This window comes from Argopecten irradians, chromosome 12 (genome assembly GCF_041381155.1).
Source record: "Argopecten irradians isolate NY chromosome 12, Ai_NY, whole genome shotgun sequence".
In the NCBI taxonomy this organism is placed as follows: domain Eukaryota; kingdom Metazoa; phylum Mollusca; class Bivalvia; order Pectinida; family Pectinidae; genus Argopecten; species Argopecten irradians.
In genome coordinates this window covers 16,913,356-16,934,444 of record NC_091145.1, presented here as the reverse complement: position 1 = coordinate 16,934,444, position 21,089 = coordinate 16,913,356, and the positions used below count along the sequence as shown (strand labels likewise).

The 21,089-nt window shown below is 37.0% G+C and overlaps 1 protein-coding gene across 4 annotated transcripts in view; it reads right to left on the bottom strand.

Moving 5' to 3' along the window:
• Positions 1 to 21,089, bottom strand: part of LOC138336776 (uncharacterized) — a 47,975-nt gene that overhangs the window by 18,241 nt on the left and 8,645 nt on the right. For all 4 annotated transcript variants that reach the window (XM_069286337.1, XM_069286339.1, XM_069286338.1 and 1 more), the window contains exons 2-7: positions 11,744 to 11,862; positions 11,140 to 11,184; positions 10,172 to 10,315; positions 9,705 to 9,797; positions 5,463 to 5,603; positions 448 to 508 (exon numbers count right to left, since the gene is read on the bottom strand). In XM_069286337.1, coding sequence (XP_069142438.1) covers positions 448 to 508; positions 5,463 to 5,603; positions 9,705 to 9,797; positions 10,172 to 10,315; positions 11,140 to 11,184; positions 11,744 to 11,862 — 603 coding nt within the window. The remainder of the gene's footprint in view (positions 1 to 447; positions 509 to 5,462; positions 5,604 to 9,704; positions 9,798 to 10,171; positions 10,316 to 11,139; positions 11,185 to 11,743; positions 11,863 to 21,089) is intronic.

Here is a 21,089-nt window from a genome sequence, read left to right as displayed (position 1 = left end):
TTTCACATGTTTGTTCCTTTTACTAAATGGTCTCTATAGCTGCAAGTTGTATTACAGTCTTTTTTAAAGAAACATGAGATTTACTAGGTGACTTTAATGTATATAAATCATTAATTAGCTAACAATTATGACAACAATGAGTTACATGACTTGTTACTATTACAACCGTATCAGCTGTAAGGAATATAGCCAGTTTGTTGAAATATTTCATTACATATACTGTATTCGACCCAATAAGCGCTCTGGGCATTTAAAAAATTGAAAAAATGCTTACTAAGATGAAATCATTGCAAAAACAAAGTGCAAGCCTATACAGTTTTGATAGTTTTAGTCTTTATTTATGCCTCGGCGATTGAAATTGATGAATCAAAAGGGGGAGGGGTGCTAATAGGTATATGGGTGCATATTGGATCGAATACAGTACTTAAAGTGTATATATACTCTTACCCTGCTCTCCCAGGATTCCTGCCCTAATACTACAACTTCCTATATCTATCAGCACCACCTTCTGAAAAAACGAAATATCATCTTATACAATCATATCACAAAAGATTTAGAAAAATATCCTCAGATGTGTATATGTCACCAACCATAACCAAAGCAATCACATCACATCCAGACATCATTGTCCCAGTCAGACTGGCAAAACTTTGAGTTTAAATCTAAATGTCTTATTTGATCTGAACGGGTGAAATACAAGTACACTTGACTTGATAATAAACACTTATAGTCTTACCACAGTACTGCCAACTAAACAGGGACTGAACTGTAAATTCAATTAAACAAATTATGTTTCCTTAAATTGAAGGCAGAGGTTTCCTATAAACATGATCCAGAAATATCATAGCATTTTGAAATATTCAAACCGATAAGGATTAACAGATCAACAAGGACATAGTCATTCAGATCCCCCGCCAATGGAGATATCAAAGCTGAAGTAAGTTTGATTGTAGAGACTTATGTGTATGAAAAAAAAACAGGAAAAAGGAAGTTGAGCTAAAGAAAGATGGAGTATAATTCAAGTAGAGTGGGGCTGCAATTGTTGAATCAGGTATACAGCCTTGACATTAATTTATATTAGACTATATACACAAAGATGGGTGGAGTTTTGCAAAGTAACATTTACCATTTACCATGATATTTTCAGCAATGTTTCCATGGTAACGGAAAAAGTGCAAAAAATGAAAATAGCAAAAGGTACTACTAGACCATAAAAAGAAAGTGTCTATGAAGTTTCGTGGAAATATCTCCGCTGGTTTTAGAGTTATGCTCCGGAAATGAACCTGCTACAAAAATATGATATTTTCAGCAATGTTTCTATGGTTACAGAAAAAAGCACAAAAAGTGAAAACCTAAAAATAGCAAAAGGCACTACTAGACCATAAGAACAATGTGTCTATGAAGTTTCATGGAAATATCTCTGCTGGTTTTAGAGTTGTGCTCCGGAAACGATTCTTACACAAAAATCTGCCATTTTCAGCAATGTTTCCATGGTTACAGAAAAAAGTACAAAAAGTGAAAACTTTAAAATAGCAAAAGGCACAACTAGACCATAAGACAAATGTGTCTATGAAGTTTCGTGGAAATATCTCTTCTGGTTTTAGAGTTATGCTCCGGAAACGAACCTGGTACAAAAATCTGCTATTTTCAGCAATGTTTCTATGGTTACAGAAAAAAGTACAAAACGTGAAAACCTTAAAATAGCAAAAGGCACTACTAGACCATAAGACCAATGTGTGTATGAAGTTTCGTGGAAATATCTCTACTGGTTTTAGAGTTATGCTCCGGAAACCATTCGTACGGACGGACGGACAGACGGACGGACGGACGGACGGACGGACGGACGGACGGACGGACGGAACCCATTTGTATATCCCCCGCCAACTTCGTTGGGCGGGGGATAATAAAATTAGTGAATCAAGAGTAGACTCAGGGGTTTCATTATCTTTCAGGAGAGGTGGGAAAATTGCAATTCCAGGGGGTACTTTTCTGTACTATCGGTATGCTATCTAATGTAATTTAGCCTAAATCAGGCAGTATCACAGTCAGGTTTAACCAGCAAAAAGTATCTGCCTGATATTGAAAACCTGGAGACTGATGGTCATGACATCATAACTATACCTAAGTAAACTCTATTTCCAGGAACTGCAGACAAGTTCATTTTTTTTTAAAATTGGTGTTGATATTAGGGCCACAGATTTACCTTTTTTGGCTTTAGTTTGGAACATTTTCTTCTGATCTGTGATTTCAGTACTGAGACTCACTTGTTTTGTGTTGGGTGGTAATTTTAGTACTGAGACTCACTTGTTTTGTGTTGGGTGGTAATTTCAGTACTGAGACTCGCTTGTTCTGTGTTGGGTGGTAATTTTAGTACTGAGACTCACTTGTTTTGTGTTGGGTGGTGATTTTAGTACTGAGACTCACTTATTTTGTGTTGGGTGGTAATTTTAGTACTGAGACTCCCTTGTTTTGTGTTGGGTGGTGATTTTAGTACTGAGACTCACTTGTTTTGTGTTGGGTGGTGATTTTAGTACTGAGACTCCCTGGTTTTGTGTTGGGTGGTAATTTTAGTACTGAGACTCACTTGTTTTGTGTTGGGTGGTGATTTCAGTACTGAGACTCACTTGTTTTGTGTTGGGTGGTGATTTCAGTACTGAGACTCACTTTTTTTGTGTTGGGTGGTGATTTTAGTACTGAGACTCGCTTGTTTTGTGTTGGGTGGTGATTTCAGTACTGAGACTCGCTTGTTTTGTGTTGGGTGGTAATTTTAGTACTGAGACTCACTTATTTTGTGTTGGGTGGTAATTTTAGTACTGAGACTCACTTATTTTGTGTTGGGTGGTAATTTTAGTACTGAGACTCACTTATTTTGTGTTGGGTGGTGATTTCAGTACTGAGACTCACTTATTTTGTGTTGGGTGGTGATTTTAGTACTGAGACTCACTTACTTTGTGTTGGGTGGTGATTTCAGTACTGAGACTCACTTGTTTTGTGTTGGGTGGTGATTTCAGTACTGAAACTCACTTATTTTGTGTTGGGTGGTGATTTTAGTACTGAGACTCACTTGTTTTGTGTTGGGTGGTAATTTTAGTACTGAGACTCACTTATTTTGTGTTGGGTGGTGATTTCAGTACTGAGACTCCCTTGTTTTGTGTTGGGTGGTGATTTCAGTACTGAAACTCACTTATTTTGTGTTGGGTGGTGATTTTAGTACTGAGACTCACTTGTTTTGTGTTGGGTGGTAATTTTAGTACTGAGACTCACTTGTTTTGTGTTGGGTGGTAATTTTAGTACTGAGACTCACTTGTTTTGTGTTGGGTGGTAATTTTAGTACTGAGACTCACTTATTTTGTGTTGGGTGGTGATTTCAGTACTGAGACTCACTTGTTTTGTGTTGGGTGGTGATTTCAGTACTGAGACTCACTTGTTTTGTGTTGGGTGGTGATTTCAGTACTGAGACTCACTTATTGTGTGTTGGGTGGTAATTTTAGTACTGAGACTCACTTGTTTTGTGTTGGGTGGTGATTTTAGTACTGAGACTCCCTTATTTTGTGTTGGGTGGTAATTTTAGTACTGAGACTCACTTATTTTGTGTTGGGTGGTAATTTTAGTACTGAGACTCACTTGTTTTGTGTTGGGTGGTAATTTTAGTACTGAGACTCACTTATTTTGTGTTGGGTGGTAATTTCAGTACTGAGACTCACTTATTTTGTGTTGGGTGGTGATTTTAGTACTGAGACTCACTTATTTTGTGTTGGGTGGTAATTTTAGTACTGAGACTCACTTGTTTTGTGTTGGGTGGTAATTTTAGTACTGAGACTCACTTATTTTGTGTTGGGTGGTGATTTTAGTACTGAGACTCACTTGTTTTGTGTTGGGTGGTAATTTCAGTACTGAGACTCCCTTGTTGTGAGTTGGGTGGTTATTTCAGTACTGAGACTCACTTATTTTGTGTTGGGTGGTGATTTTAGTACTGAGACTCCCTTGTTTTGTGTTGGGTGGTGATTTCAGTACTGAGACTCACTTGTTTTGTGTTGGGTGGTGATTTCAGTACTGAGACTCACTTGTTTTGTGTTGGGTGGTGATTTCAGTACTGAGACTCACTTGTTTTGTGTTGGGTGGTGATTTTAGTACTGAGACTCCCTTGTTTTGTGTTGGGTGGTGATTTCAGTACTGAGACTCACTTGTTTTGTGTTGGGTGGTGATTTCAGTACTGAGACTCCCTTGTTTTGTGTTGGGTGGTGATTTTAGTACTGAGACTCCCTTGTTTTGTGTTGGGTGGTGATTTCAGTACTGAGACTCACTTGTTTTGTGTTGGGGGTGGTGATTTTAGTACTGAGACTCCCTTGTTTTGTGTTGGGTGGTGATTTTAGTACTGAGACTCCCTTGTTTTGTGTTGGGTGGTGATTTTAGTACTGAGACTCCCTTGTTTTGTGTTGGGTGGTGATTTTAGTACTGAGACTCACTTGTTTTGTGTTGGGTGGTGATTTTAGTACTGAGACTCACTTGTTTTGTGTTGGGTGGTGATTTTAGTACTGAGACTCCCTTGTTTTGTGTTGGGTGGTGATTTTAGTACTGAGACTCCCTTGTTTTGTGTTGGGTGGTGATTTTAGTACTGAGACTCACTTGTTTTGTGTTGGGTGGTGATTTTAGTACTGAGACTCCCTTGTTTTGTGTTGGGTGGTGATTTTAGTACTGAGACTCACTTGTTTTGTGTTGGGTGGTGATTTTAGTACTGAGACTCCCTTGTTTTGTGTTGGGTGGTGATTTCAGTACTGAGACTCACTTGTTTTGTGGTGGGTGGTGATTTTAGTACTGAGACTCCCTTGTTTTGTGTTGGGTGGTGATTTCAGTACTGAGACTCCCTTGTTTTTGTGTTGGGTGGTAATTTTAGTACTGAGACTCGCTTGTTTTGTGTTGGGTGGTGATTTTAGTACTGAGACTCCCTTGTTTTTGTGTTGGGTGGTAATTTTAGTACTGAGACTCACTTGTTTTGTGGTGGGTGGTGATTTTAGTACTGAGACTCCCTTGTTTTGTGTTGGGTGGTGATTTCAGTACTGAGACTCCCTTGTTTTTGTGTTGGGTGGTAATTTCAGTACTGAGACTCACTTGTTTTGTGTTGGGTGGTGTTTTCAGTACTGAGACTCACTTGTTTTGTGTTGGGTTGTGATTTCAGTACTGAGACTCATTTGTTTTGTGTTGGGTGGTGATTTTAGTACTGAGACTCACTTATTTTGTGTTGGGTGGTGATTTCAGTACTGAGACTCACTTGATTTGTGTTGGGTGGTGATTTAGAATCACAGGCTTACCTGTTTTTGGTTCAGTTACCCTGACTGACCCATTTTAGGTGAAGCAGTGATTTTAGTACTGCTACTTAACTGTTTTTTGTTGGGGCGGTGATTTTTAAAAGAACGAGACTTACCCGTTTTGGGTTGGGCGGTAATGTTAGTATCATTACTTACCCGTTTTGGGTTGGGCGGTGATTTTAGTACTGGACGTACGTAAGTTGCCCTAACATTATCCACTGTTTGTGACTCGAGAGCCAGTTTCCACTGTCCGTATTCCTTGTCTGTAGGACATCGTACCATTAAGTATCTTCCCCTCTACAAAATTAACATTACAATGCAATCATCTGTTACTGTTATAGCCATTGATCAAACTGTTTGTCATTTACTTCATTGTACTTTAACAATAACTAAAGCTCAAATTGATGTAACCCTGGCGACTACTAGCCTCAATATACCGGTACCGCTCGGCTAGAGAGAACTTCTCTTTAGCTCGATCGGTTGAGCATCAGACTAGTAATCCTGAGGTCCCAAGTTCGAATCCTGGCACAGGCATTGATTAAATTTATCGTAAAATCATGCACACTGTGACATTGACAGCAAGTAAAATGAACCCGGCCTAAATTTCTCAAGACAAAAATATCTTTGCATCACTCATATAGTGCTTTGTTAACTTCGAAATGAAGTTATTGTTATTCTGAGGAAATTGTTTCTATATCTTCTATATCCCAGCCAATTTGACCCCTCTGATATTACATTAGTGGTAATATAGGCCTATTTACCTTTTAATGAGTATACAACTAGAGCAAATCTAAGAATTAAGCATATTCCATCTTATTGAAATTTGATTTGAAATTTTGCTTTACTATAAAGCTCTACAATACACTCAATCATAGTGCGTTTTAGTGAAACAAGCATTGTAGTGGAGCAGAATTCTAATTTAATGTAGTTAAGTAACAAAATGGTAGCCTTTCACCCCAAGACAGACCCACAACAGTCTTAAGTTTAGACTTAACCAATCACAGATGACGTTATAAACAAGAGATCCCAGAGGGATCTTGGCGCCCACCAAAGATTGATCTATGTCTGACAAATGAAAGAGGGATCTTTTCTCTGCTTTTCAAACTTACAATTCTTTTTTCTGCTTTTCAAACTTTAAACTATCAAAATCCAAGATGGTGGTCGCAAAATGCAATAGGCAGAACTAGGGTCCTAGAGGAACATACATATGATATTTGAGAACAATCCCTTCAATACTTTCTGAGAAATAGCGGTAACAAACTTTAACTATCAAAATCCAAGATGGCCACCGGTCGGCCATCTTGTTGACCGATCAGTCCCAAAATGCAATATGCACAACTGGGGTCCTAGGGGAACCTACATATGAAATTTGAGAAAGATCCCTTTAGTGCTTTTTGAGAAATAGCGGTAACAAACTTTAACTATCAAAATCCAAGATGGCTACCTGGCGGCCATCTTGTTGACTGATCAGTCCCAAAATGCAATATGCACTACTAGGGTCCTAGGGGAACCTACATATGAAATTTGAGAACAATCCCTTCAATACTTTCTGAGAAATAGCCGTAACAAACTTTAACTATCAAAATCCAAGATGGCTGCTTGTCGGCCATCTTGTTGACCGATCAGTCCCAAAATGTAATATGCAGAACTAGGGTCCAAGAGGAACCTACATATGAAATTTGAGAACAATCCCTTCAATACTTTCTGAGAAATAGCGGTAACAAACTTTAACTATCAAAATCCAAGATGGCGGCTGGTCGGCCATCTTGTTGACCGATCAGTCCCAAAATGCAATATGCACAACTAGGGTCCTACGGGAACCTACATATGAAATTTGAGAAAGATCCCTTCAATACTTTCTGAGAAATAGCGGTAACAAACTTTAACTATCAAAATCCAAGATGGCTGCCTGGTGGCCATCTTGTTGACCGATCAGTCCCAAAATACAATATGCACAACTAGGGTCCTAGGGGAACCTACATATGAAATTTGAGAAAGATCCCTTCAGTGCTTTCTGAGAAATAGCGGTAACAAACTTTAACTATCAAAATCCAAGATGGCTACCTGGCGGCCATCTTGTTGACCGATCAGTCCCAAAATGCAATATGCACTACTAGGGTCCTAGGGGAACCTACATATGAAATTTGAGAAAGATCCCTTCAGTACTTTCTGAGATTTAGCCGTAACAAACTTTAACTATCAAAATCCAAGATGGCGGCTGGTCGGCCATCTTGTTGACCGATCAGTCCCAAAATGCAATATGCACAACTAGGGTCCTAGGGGAACCTACATATGAAATTTGAGAAAGATCCCTTCAGTGCTTTCTGAGAAATAGCGGTAACAAACTTTAACTATCAAAATCCAAGATGGCTACCTGGCGGCCATCTTGTTGACCGATCAGTCCCAAAATGCAATATGCACTTCTAGGGTCCTAGGGGAACCTACATATGAAATTTGAGAAAGATCCCTTCAGTACTTTCTGAGAATTAGCCGTAACAAACTTTAACTATCAAAATCCAAGATGGCGGCTGGTCGGCCATCTTGTTGACCGATCAGTCCCAAAATGCAATATGCACAACTAGGGTTCTAGGGGAACCTACATATGAAATTTGAGAAAGATCCCTTCAGTACTTTATGAGAAATAGCGGTAACAAACTTTAACTATCAAAATCCAAGATGGCTGCCTGGCGGCCATCTTGTTGACCGATCAGTCCCAAAATACAATATGCACAACTAGGGTCCTAGGGGAACCTACATATGAAATTTGAGAAAGATCCCTTCAGTACTTTTAGAGAAATAGCGGTAACAAGAATTGTTAACGGACGGACGGACGGACGGACGGACGGACGGACGGAAGGACGGACGGACGACGGACCACGGACGAAAGGCGATTTGAATAGCCCACCATCTGATGATGGTGGGCTAAAAAGTTACATCATTCTTGATTGGCTCAGCTTAAACTTAAGTCTAAGACTGTTTCATGATCCTGGGCCTGATCTCTTGGCATCATGCAGTTACTGAAAAGGGCAAGTGTAACGAAGCTGTGGTGCGCTTCGTTGCTATATTTTCCGGAAATTATATTAACCGAGACTTTGGCGGGAATTTGCTGGGCACGAGATCTCGGGACTGCGCCGAGACTTTCAGTTTTCTACCGGGCCTTGAGAGGTGAGGGTTGTGTTTTTGAATCCTATGTAATTTTTATATATTTGTCGCCCATCCTTTCCCTGATTTGCTGTTATCGTATAGTATGGAAATGCATTAACATTACTGTGTGTGTATTTTTCGCTGTCAGTTTGAAATACTTGTGAAATTGTGCAATGTTGGACTTAGCATGTCTCACTTTTAGACGGGTTTCGATAGTAATTAAAAGTCTTCACTCTTGTATTGAGAGCCGTTCGTAGGCTGGAAAAGAGTGGGAGCCTCCTGTGTTGAGTTTCGGGGTTAACTGTTAAGAAGATATTTTGAGAATCTTCGCTGGAGAATGGTGTTTGTGAAATTGGAGGTTAAACTATTGATAATCGGCCCGGTGTGTAGCGCCACGTGCTAGGTCTTTCATTATAATGGGTAGGAGTTAATTCTGATAGCGAAAACGTGAGAATATTAGCAGCAAAATTGTCCATTTCACAGTACTTCCCACTGAGCCACGCGGGTATTTTCTTGTTGCCTTTACACATGTTAAATATTAATAAACTGTAAAATGAATTTGATGTCGTCCATTGTCCATACTCACTAATACCTTTGAATATTGTAGCGAGACATAGGAATCTGCAAGCTAACGCGGCAGTCGAACTCAGGGCAAAACAAATTAATTGTATCATTCTTACCCTATGCTTATGACTGCGGTCGTAGCGAAACAAGTCGTTACACAAATCCACATCCCACATGGAAAATTACAAATCGCAACATACAATGGCACATCCTCGATATCAAGGGGTTAATATCACAGTCACTATATCTTCAATATTTCAGGGGTTACTATCACTGTTGTTATATACACACCTAGATTATGTCATAGTAAATACTGAGGGTTCTGTCTATAACATCTTGTGTATATGTTGAGACAAGAAAGTTTTTTTGTTTTGATGTACATAAATAGAAAATCATTTAATCAAATAACTATACACTGTACTGGGTTTGCATTGTGTATCATTCCTTTGTAATTTTCTAAACAATAGGCCTATGATTGGTCATTTCTTTTCTCCGGTAATACCTTCTGTTTTAGTATAATGTAGTGTGCAGGTAGGTATATTGGCAGTGATATTAGCTCATAGAATAATGAGGTGGAGAATGATATAACTCAATTGCCTTTGAGGTGAAAAATCTAAAAATTTTGTTTTGAGATACATGGAAGTGTTCCAATTTTTCCATGCTCCATTAAACAATATTTTCATTCCTTACTCCGTCATCGATTCCCAGAATCCTGTTTCCGAGGTCGTCTATACGACCACCCATCAGCTGGACACTGTCGCTAGGCTTGTCATGGTTATGGGGCTGTAACAAAAACAGTACTTCATGGAGAACTATGATAAACCTTGTAAATAACACAGATAGAAGGACAGTAATTCTACAATTTGGAAAGATACCAAAAAGCCTAACAATGAGATCATGCATATTCTAGTAGGTATTGATTGTAATGTCATAATTTTGTGAGCAAACCATCATTTTTTCAGTGAAAACAACCTCAATTTTTTTATCACAAATTGACGAGGTAACCATTGACACCTATCTGCAAAATGTGTATCTTCTTATTATCAATAATCACTTTTCTCCACCATTTCACTTCGAATGTCAGCACCTTTCTATAATATAAATATACATATATAAATTAAATGAACACAAAAGAAGCAGAATACACCTTCTGTTACCTCAAAGTAATGAAGCCAGCCATCCTTGGCCCTGAAGAATCTACGTTTCCATGTTTTCAGTAACGTCGACTTTTTCTTGTTCATTGGCAGTTTTTCCATGAGTCCCTCCATACCGATGAATTTATCAGACACATCCTCTACCTCCTATGAACATATGAATACATCAATCTCAGCAGGACAAATAGAGAGGCTATAGATACCAAAATAACATGGGTAAAGTGTGATTTATCATTGACAAGTTCCACCTTCCAGTGAAAGTAATGTCACAAAAATCATACCAAAATACGAAATCCTAATCACCAGAAGGTGGGACTAATCGGCAGTAAATTGTACGTCGTTTTGGTATGTAGCATCTCAGCAAATTAGATTAATTATTTAAAGATGCTCCACCGCGACAGAGCATAAATGATATTCATCATTTGAACAATAATTGGTGTTTAATTGTGTGTATATATGTCTAATTAACACAAAAATAATAAAAAATGATTTATTTCACCTTTGGTGCATGCGCAATCAGTACTTCATACCATATAGGATATAGTGCCATGGAATTTTTACGGGATGCAATTAATTATTTTTTATACTTTTAACTTGAAGTTAAATTAAAAGCTCAAACTTTTCGGTGGTGGTAATGGTGTAAAGTAAGTAAATTTTGTAACTTAAGAAAAATACTTAATCGTCTGCTCCTGTTTTTGATAGTAAAATTATACCATTTGTCAGTGATGGAGTATCTTTAAGTAAAATGATTTTTGCATTTAAATAGGATTGCCATAATGGAACTTATTCACGTCCCACATGATACCCGAGTTTGTGTGGGACTATTGTTTCTATTGGTCATTTCAGTGGGAAGATTACAAAGAGCAATGTTTCATCACCACTGGAGATACACGTACTAGTACCGCACGAGTCCCATTGTTGTTATTATAATGATTACTGGAAATGCACAATTTCAGCATTATAGTACTAACCTCTTTGGCCAGTTTGACCATATATATGTCACACAACAGCTTGGTCTGAAATACAAGAAACAAGACAATTCAGACAAGATGTTCAAAATAATATTGCCATAATTAAGTCCTTCAAATGTCCGAACAAGATATTTGTCCTTAAAACAAGGCCATAATACAAGTAAGATAGCATATTTTTGGTCCATGAAATACTACCTCATCTCTATGATTGATTTTGATATTGCTTCAAATCCTCAGAAATTAACAGACATTTAAGAACATGTGTTGGAATAAAACTTGGATACCCAGTAACTGATAATCCCACCAACCTCCTTCCTCATGTAAGTTTTAAACTCTAAACTAAAAGGTGGAGGGAGACTATTGGCATCTTAACTACCGTATTTGGTCACTACAACCTTTGGTAAATCAAAAGTTAAAGTAACAAGAAGTGTTAAATATTAAAATAAAATGCAAATGTACCTTTGCTGTCTGACTCAATAAAATTCTACACATACATATAGGCAAATTTGGCATGAGTAACTGGACTTTTTCATGGTGACGAAAGAGATGTAGTTTCATGGGACAAAAAGTACTTAATGAGGTTAAATTGGGGTCTTAAACTTACAGGGTTCCATTCCCTCATGTTGATTCTACTAGGCACAACTTCATCATCGTCGTCGTCCTCATCCAAAACAACTCCTTTCTGCTCCTCTGGACTGATGTACATGTCATAATTGGCTTCCACTATTGAGAAAGAAAAATGGAGTTTTACAGAATGGGAAGAATCCGATAAAATCAGTTACTTAACCAGTCTCAAAGTCAAAATTCACGTGCTCACATTGTATCTCCTTATTAACTGTCTCTAAGGTGACTACCTGAAATTTTATCTCCTAGGTTACTGTTTTTGGTGACTGTCTGACATTGTATCTCCTAGGTAACTGTCTGTATGGTGACTGTATAACATTGTATCTCCTAGGTCACTGTCTGTATGGTGACTGTCTGACATTGTATCTCCTAGGTCACTGTCTGTATGGTGACTGTCTGACATTGTATCTCCTAGGTAACTGCCTGTATGGTGACTGTCTGACATTGTATCTCCTAGGTCACTGTCTGTATGGTGACTGTCTGACATTGTATCTCCTAGGTCACTGTCTGTATGGTGACTGTCTGACATTGTATCTCCTAGGTAACTGCCTGTATGGTGGCTGTCTGACATTGTATCTCCTAGGTCACTGTCTGTATGGTGACTGTCTGACATTGTATCTCCTAGGTCACTGTCTGTATGGTGACTTATGACATTGTATCTCCTAGGTCACTGTCTGTATGGTGACTGTCTGACATTGTATCTCCTAGGTCACTGTCTGTATGGTGACTGTCTGACATTGTATCTCCTAGGTAACTGCCTGTATAGTGGCTGTCTGACATTTTATCTCCTAGGTCACTGTCTGTATGGTGGCTGTCTGACATTGTATATCCTATGTAACTGTCTGTATGGTGACTGTCTGACATTGTATCTCCTAGGTCACTGTCTGTATGGTGACTTATGACATTGTATCTCCTAGGTAACTGCCTGTATGGTGGCTGTCTGACATTGTATCTCCTAGGTCACTGTCTGTATGGTGACTGTCTGACATTGTATCTCCTAGGTCACTGTCTGTATGGTGACTGTATGACATTGTATCTCCTAGGTCACTGTCTGTATGGTGACTGTCTGACATTCTATCTCCTAGGTCACTGTCTGTATGGTGACTTATGATATTGTATCTCCTAGGTAACTGCCTGTATGGTGGCTGTCTGACATTGTATCTCCTAGGTCACTGTCTGTATGGTGACTTATGACATTGCATCTCCTAGGTCACTGTCTGTATGGTGACTTATGACATTGTATCTCCTAGGTCACTGTCTGTATGGTGACTGTATGACATTGTATCTCCTAGGTCACTGTCTGTATGGTGACTGTCTGACATTGTATCTCCTAGGTCACTATCTGTATGGTGACGTATGACATCGTATCTCCTAGGTCACTGTCTGTATGGTGACTGTCTGACATTGTATCTCCTAGGTCACTGTCTGTATGGTGACTGTATGACATTGTATCTCCTACGTAACTGTCTGTATGGTGACTGTCTGACATTCTATCTCCTAGGTCACTGTCTGTATGGTGATTGTCTGACATTGTATATCCTAGGTAACAGTCTGTATGGTGACTGTATGACATTGTATCTCCTACGTTACTGTCTGTATGGTGATTGTCTGACATTGTATCTCCTACGTAACTGTCTGTATGGTGATTGTCTGACATTGTATATCCTAGGTAACTGTCTGTATGGTGACTGTATGACATTGTATCTCCTACGTAACTGTCTGTATAGTGACTGTATAACATTGTTTCTCCTAGGTCACTGTCTGTATGGTGACTGTCTGACATTGTATCTCCTAGGTCACTGTCTGTATGGTGACTGTATGACATTGTATCTCCTAGGTCACTGTCTGTATGGTGATTGTCTGACATTGTATATCCTAGGTAACAGTCTGTATGGTGACTGTATGACATTGTATCTCCTAGGTCACTGTCTGTATGGTGGCTGTCTGACATTGTATCTCCTAGGTAACTGCCTGTATGGTGGCTGTCTGACATTGTATCTCCTCGGTAACTGTCTGTATGGTGACTGTATGACATTGTTTCTCCTACGTAACTGTCTGTATTTTGATTTTTTGACATCGTATCTTCTAGGTCACTGTCTGTATGGTGGCTGTCTGACATTGTATATCCTAGGTAACTGCCTGTATGGTGGCTGTCTGACATTGTATCTCCTAGGTAACTTCCTGTATGGTGACTGTATGACATTGTATCTCCTATGTAACTGTCTGTATGGTGATTGTTTGACATCGTATCTTCTAGGTAACAGTCTGTATGGTGGCTGTCTGACATTGTATATCCTAGGTCACTGTCTGTATGGTGACTGTCTGACATTGTATCTCCTATGTAACTGTCTGTATGGTGACTGTATGACATTGTATCTCCTAGGTAACTGTCTGTATGGTGACTGTCTGACATTGTATCTCTTAGGTAACTGTCTGTATGGTGATTGTTTGATATCGTATCTTGTAGGTAACAGTCTTTATAGTGTTAACATGACATTGTATTTCTTAGGTCACTTTCTCTATGGTGAATGTCTAACATTGTATCTCCTAGGTAACTGTCTCTATAGTGACTACCTTACAGTGTATATCATAGGTAACTGTCTCTATAGTGACTACCTTACAGTGTATATCATAGGTAACTGTCTCTATAGTGACTATCTGACATTGAATTTCCTAGGTCAATGTCTCCATGGTGACTGTCTGACATTGTATCTCCAAAGTGACTGTCTCCATGGTGACTGTCTGACATTGTATCTCTAGGTGACTGAATTTGACTCTCCTAGGTAACTGTCTCTATAGCAATTACCTGACATTGTATCTCCAAGATAACTGTCATTAGGTGACTGACGTTGTAGCTCCTTGGTAACTGTCTCTATAGCGATTACCTGACATTGTATCTCCAAGGTTACTGTCTCTATAGCAATTACCTGACATTGTATCACCTAGGTAACTGTCTCTAGGTGACTGACATTGACTCTCCTAGGTAACTGTCTCTAGGTTACTGACAGTGTATCTCCAAGGTAACTGACTCCATAGACAGACTGACATTGTATTTATTAAGAAACTGTCTGGCATTTTATGCCAATGGTAACTGTCTTTTATATCAAGGGTCAAAACCAGTATCAGACATTCATCGCTGCAATAACATTATTTCTATATAAGAATCAAGCTGTTAGACGGAGGTTAAATACAAACCAAGCAACCCAAACCGTACTGAACAATTTACATGTCAGTATTCAGGTAAAGTACAATAATGTAACTATTAAAGAACAGACTGGTCTGTTTCTCTGTTACGTAAAATGGCTTTGACGTGTTCCAAAGTTAGTTCTCTTCTATAAGATACTGTCCTACAGGCATCTGGGGTATTACTACAGTATACCATACATATCACATTGATGTTTTATCCTGGATGTTAAATAATTATATCACTGATATTATAACATCTTACAGTGTATTGTTCTACCATCAAGTTTTGTTTACTTACATTCAGATAGTCGTGTCATTTTGCCAGCAGGGTCGGAGGTTACAGAATGATTCTTTACTCCCCAGAGGTATTACAGTACCAATATAATTATAATGTATGTGATACAGGGTATGTAGGATATCACTTGGTGTCATCGTCCAGTGATCACATACTGGAGGTAAATCGCTGTACAGACACTGATTCTCTTATCTCAGAAACTCGGGTAGATGGGCTCGGTTACTATGGTAACACGGGATTAATAGGGTTAAATCTTGTAACTTGGGTCACTGGATTTGTTATACTCTTTGATAAAAGGGGGTATATGGTAAAACATCAACACAATGTCATGTTGAGTAAACACATTAAAGTAAGACCAAGTTATATAAATTCAATCATCAGTAATATATTAATATCTTCTTATGACATCTCTTCAATATTTCAAAATATTATTTACTACTCTGGGTAAATCAACAGCTTAATCTAAATAGATTTTAGTTAATTACAATTCTGAACTGCACATCATCTTTGGGTGATTCAATTCACATTACTATAACTTGAATGGTGCTATAGAGCTATAGAAACCTGTGTATATAGGCTACACAATGGACAGAGAAAAGTGATCTTTACAGCCAAGTGGTTTTATACACAGGTTGAATTGTGTTGAAATTGGTCATTTAAAACCATGGAAAATGGCCTTATTAAGCAAGTGGTCTTTATACAGAGGTGATTTCTGAGTCAAGCTTGACTTTATATAAAACTTTGATCTCATCTGGTGATGAAACATTGGACACTGAATCTCTAATATTAACTCATTCATCCCTGAAAGTTCATAATGAACTCTTCCAGCCATTGAATAAAAAGAGTTCAAATACATCTCGAGGGATGAATGACTTATCTACCATTCCTTCTACCACATCACTACATAGATGGGTACCTGTAGTACCTATCTAGTACAATTTACTGTTGTCACACTCCGTCTATACAACATATACCCTCTCTGTTCTTGACTACTGGACTGGGGACATTTTGAGAGACTTATCTCATTAGACACTATTAACGCTCCTGTGGCAGCAGTGCTATTACTTCTATGGGGAAAAGTATAAAACGTAGAATTCATATAAAGGTTATAGATCAGTGGTTTACGGTAAAAAAATATCATACAAAAGTTCGTCATATTCTTATTATGAAATCCAACTATTTGTGTCAGCTGTGTTAAGTAAACATTGCACAAGACTTTTTAATGCTATCTTTTAGCATTGTAGCCTCAGCATTACTTACTGTTAAATGATGCAAATATTAAGGGATACAGCTTGGACTTGGAGTTGTTGTTTTTTAGCGAAAGACATTACATTTTTTGCATTTAAAATGGTGGTACTGAGAAGTTAATTTAGGCTAGCTGTAACAAGCTTTAACTTTCAAATCATGAACATTATCAGTAATAAAACATCATCTATTCATCTAATTGCCAATCAGTTCAACATGCCTAACTTTAGATCACAGAAAACTTTGAAATGAGCATGTGTGAATGTTTGTATGTTTTGGAAGGCTGTGTTATACCCATGTTGTGTCTCTGTAATTGTGGAAGTCTTGCCCTTTTTATAATGTAACATACCTTCAAAGATACCGCACAGCACACTCTACCAAGTCACATTATACTGACAACAGACAACCAGTCATCTCACTCTGTTTATGCCAAGCACTACAGCAGAAGCAGAAACTACCACTTCTATATACTATAGCAAACTGATGACCTTCTCTTTGGGTAATAGCAAAGATGAGAAGTGCACTGCACATTATCTATTGGTTTTTCATCACTGTATCTTTTTTTCAGATTAAATGTGATCTGACCTTGACAATTGAAATTGGGCAAAAAAGTCACTTTGGTCATGGTCTTTGAGTTATATTAATGTTACAAAAGTGCACTAAACACCTTGATCAGGTGCGAATATACAGCAAGTTTTGTTAAGAGATATAAAGACAATAGGCTATATACATGTACTTTTTTGTATGTCAGATTAATTAACCATATTAAAAACAGCAAAATCAATATGCTGTATCATTTTTTGTCAGAACTATAGTAATGCTACACATCCAATCAGTTCATTTTATACAAGTTGGTTTCCCTGTTAATCAATAATGGCATGAGATTGTGTACAGAGATATACTTCCATTTCAGTAGATTGCAGCAAACATGCAAGAGAGAAAGTATTAAATAAGGCCAAACGAAAAGCCAAAACATTATTTGTTTCCTGCTCCCATTTTGAAGATGACTTAATGAAAAACATTGGAATTTTACTTCATTGACACATTCTTTGCAAAATACATGCTCATAGTGATGAAATCAACTGTTTTGCATTGAAATATGAAGAAACAATATTTATCTTGGAAGTTAATTAAGATTACAGGAAACAAATAAATGTTTTTGTTTTGCCTAATTTATTCAGTTAATATGTGTTACTCATGCAAATGTTTTCAGTGGAATAATCTATGACCTTTGACTTTATCATGCTGCAGAATTTGATATTTATAGCCTACAGCAGCAGACAGACATATTTATCTTCATTCTGTTTAAATTGATATCACCATGTATACTATATCTTATGCTCTATTTTTCATTTTTAATGGAACAAAAAACAAGAGCCATAAAAGGCTTCATCATTCACCTTGCAATTGTTTTTTTAATTATTTCGATGGTTTCAAGCTTTAGTGTTAAGCTGAAGTTTTGATCCTTGTGACCTTCACACCCATGACCTAAAACAATTTTATCTACAAAGTTTCTGAAGTTCTTAACCAGGAATCAATGAACAGAATATATAGAATCTACAGGCATAGTTGCTATCAATCTACAGACATTGTTGCTTTCAAACAACATTGCTTGAAGTAATTTGACCCTGTAAATTTGAATATGGGTCAAGGTCATATTTATTCATGTTTTCTCCAACAGTACCAGGGTATATAATCATCAACTGTATTGCTTAATTCTAGATGTCTCTGATATCAGACGATGAAAATGTTTCAAGAAATTTCATCTCATTTGACCTTGATCGTGTGCCAAGGACATTTTTTTCACAAAACACCAAATATCATCCCAAGAGCCAGGTTCGTTTAAGGTGGTAGAGGAAAGTCAAGAGTACCCAGAGAGAAAAACACCACCAGCCTACAGTCAGTAACTTGCAACTTTCCCACATGGGATTTGAACTCGCAACCCATAGGTCGAGGACTTGTGATGATATGTCAGGACATTTTTACCACTCGGCCACTGTGGCATCAGTAAAATTGGATACAATAGACAAACACAGACAAAATATAGCTGTATATTATTTATATTGACTACTATTCATGATGATATATTAAATTCATTATGATGAGTGATTCTGGGTAAAACCCAATAACAAATCAAATCCAGTCACAAAGCTTCACTGTTTTACTGTGCTAAATAAACAACCATATAAAAGCTCTCTCGGTGTAAAAAATGCTTAATCAAGTTTACAACAATGCTAATTATTACAGACAGACACATGACTGAGACAAAATGCTGCAGTGACAGGCACTAGGTTTTTATCATTTCACTCTTTCATCCCTGAAGACACATTTGAACTCTTCTAATTTAAAGGTAGGAACACTTCATAATGAATTTTCGGGGGTGAATGAATTAAATTGACATCATGTACAACTATATTATACAACTGGGCTGAGTTGCCAAATTTTTCAAGCCACAGATATTCACTCTACTAATAAAAGCTATAAAAAATAGCCTCCATCCTCTGCCACTTCAATAGGGATAAAAAAAATATCACTTACATATTTTTGTATAATTCCTGATGTGAATTTAAACTTGATATAAAAAATTCCAGCTTATCTTTGCAAAATTATGCAAATTTTGATTCGCACCTAGTTAAATGGGAGCTGCATGTAAATGACACTGCTGTCAGGGAGAGGAGCAGTCGACCGTGACATTCTGTAGCTACTGATGATATAATGCTTGATTTACAACTGTACATAACCTAAGCTGATACAGAGACAGATCTGTGTAAATCATGGGTAAAATATTGAAGAAGGAGACAAAATAATGCAAAATTTCCAATTTTCCATGATTTCACAAGATTTCAAACATTGACTCATATTTTATGGTGAAAATACAGGTTTTCAAAATTATTTTTGTATATCGTCATTTCAGCACATTTACCCAATGTGAAACAGTATACGAATATCATCTTTTAGCACCAATAAAAATGTCTTTCCAGAACCCATGTAAATGAGCTCAAGCTTTATCAAGGTGTTTTTACATTCCCAGTACAGATGTAGCAGTCAAGTTTCATAAAATATGAACAAAGTCTGTTAACCGTTAAAAGAATGAAATTAACTCAATTTATAGTCAAAACCTGAGGTTTTATATTCAAAGGTTACATTTGGAAAATAAACAAAATCTTTTTTCATTATGAATAGAATCTGGTTAAAATGGTATGCAAGATTTAATGTAATGAACATTTAAACAAATTTTTGTCACACTAGACATATTATCATATATCAAAATCTACCTGTTCAAAAGCAGGTACGACTTTGGAGAAAGAATTTTTATTATCCACCTGACATATATGTGTACAGCCAATCCTGTTCACATTTAACTCAAAATTTTATTAAATTTCAATTCACACTTTTGAATGATCAGTTGGCCAAACTTCATATTATTTAAGAGTACATTACAATCCTTAAAATTTAATATCTCAGCCCAACACATCTTGGAAAAACGAGGTAAAATTTGTAATGTTCACAAGGCATGGACATCTTTTTATCCAAAACTTAATTTACAAAAACATGTTTAAAGCAAATTCAAATCAAATATTCATGGTTATAACATAGTACTTTTACATTTCTCATGAAGATTTGTAATAATTTTGTACATTTACATAACAAACCATGTTTATAACAAAGTTGTTGGTTCGCTTTGGTTCCTTATGCCAATGTTTTACTGTATTGATGTTCGCTACTGTAAATATTCTCAAATTTAGGCTCTAGAAAACTTTTTAATTTCACGAAGAAGGTGGTATGTGTGATAAATATTTCCTATAATTCAAGTGCAGAACACTTAAAAACAGAATTTTTTTTTACCCTATCTGAAAAATCTTACTTTCTCAAAAGTGTAGTCAATTAAAATTTAACAATTAAGGGAAGAATTTAACATTTCTCACTTTGTCTGGATTACATTACTTAGTTATAGCTACCTTGACACCTGTTAATTATATTATCTACGTACTTACACATGTATAATTATCAAGCACAGTTTTAATATAATCGATCATTACATCTGGCAAGATATGAAAATTATAATGTAAATAACTGGATAAACAAATAAAATAATCCATGTAATAACAAATAAAATACATTGTCTTAATGTAAATTGGTATAGGTAGATAATCTTTACAGTAAAGGAAGAACAGATTATTGCAGCGATTCCCCCTAATGCACCAAACTAAAGGTATTTCTAAACCACTATACAAAGTTTATTTCTTCTAGCTTAAAGGGAACAGGGTATTTTGATTTGAGTGACTCTTTAAAAAAATTTGAAAGTCATACATTTCTTTAAAACAAAATGTTTGTTTGGCATTTAACATTGATCTGGTGTACAGGACAAAAATTATGAGAATCAAACAGCAGATCGTGACATATTACCGCTAAACTGTCTTATTTACTAGATAAATATTGTGCTTATTTTCATCATAATAAGCAGCTTTCCTAGTAAGTTCATTGCAGTAAATGTTGCCACAGATTTTTAGTACAAAACTAGATTTCTGATCATGTAACATGCCACAAAAAACTTTCAGCTTATTATGTCACTATGATGTACTAATGTTGTAAAGCTAAG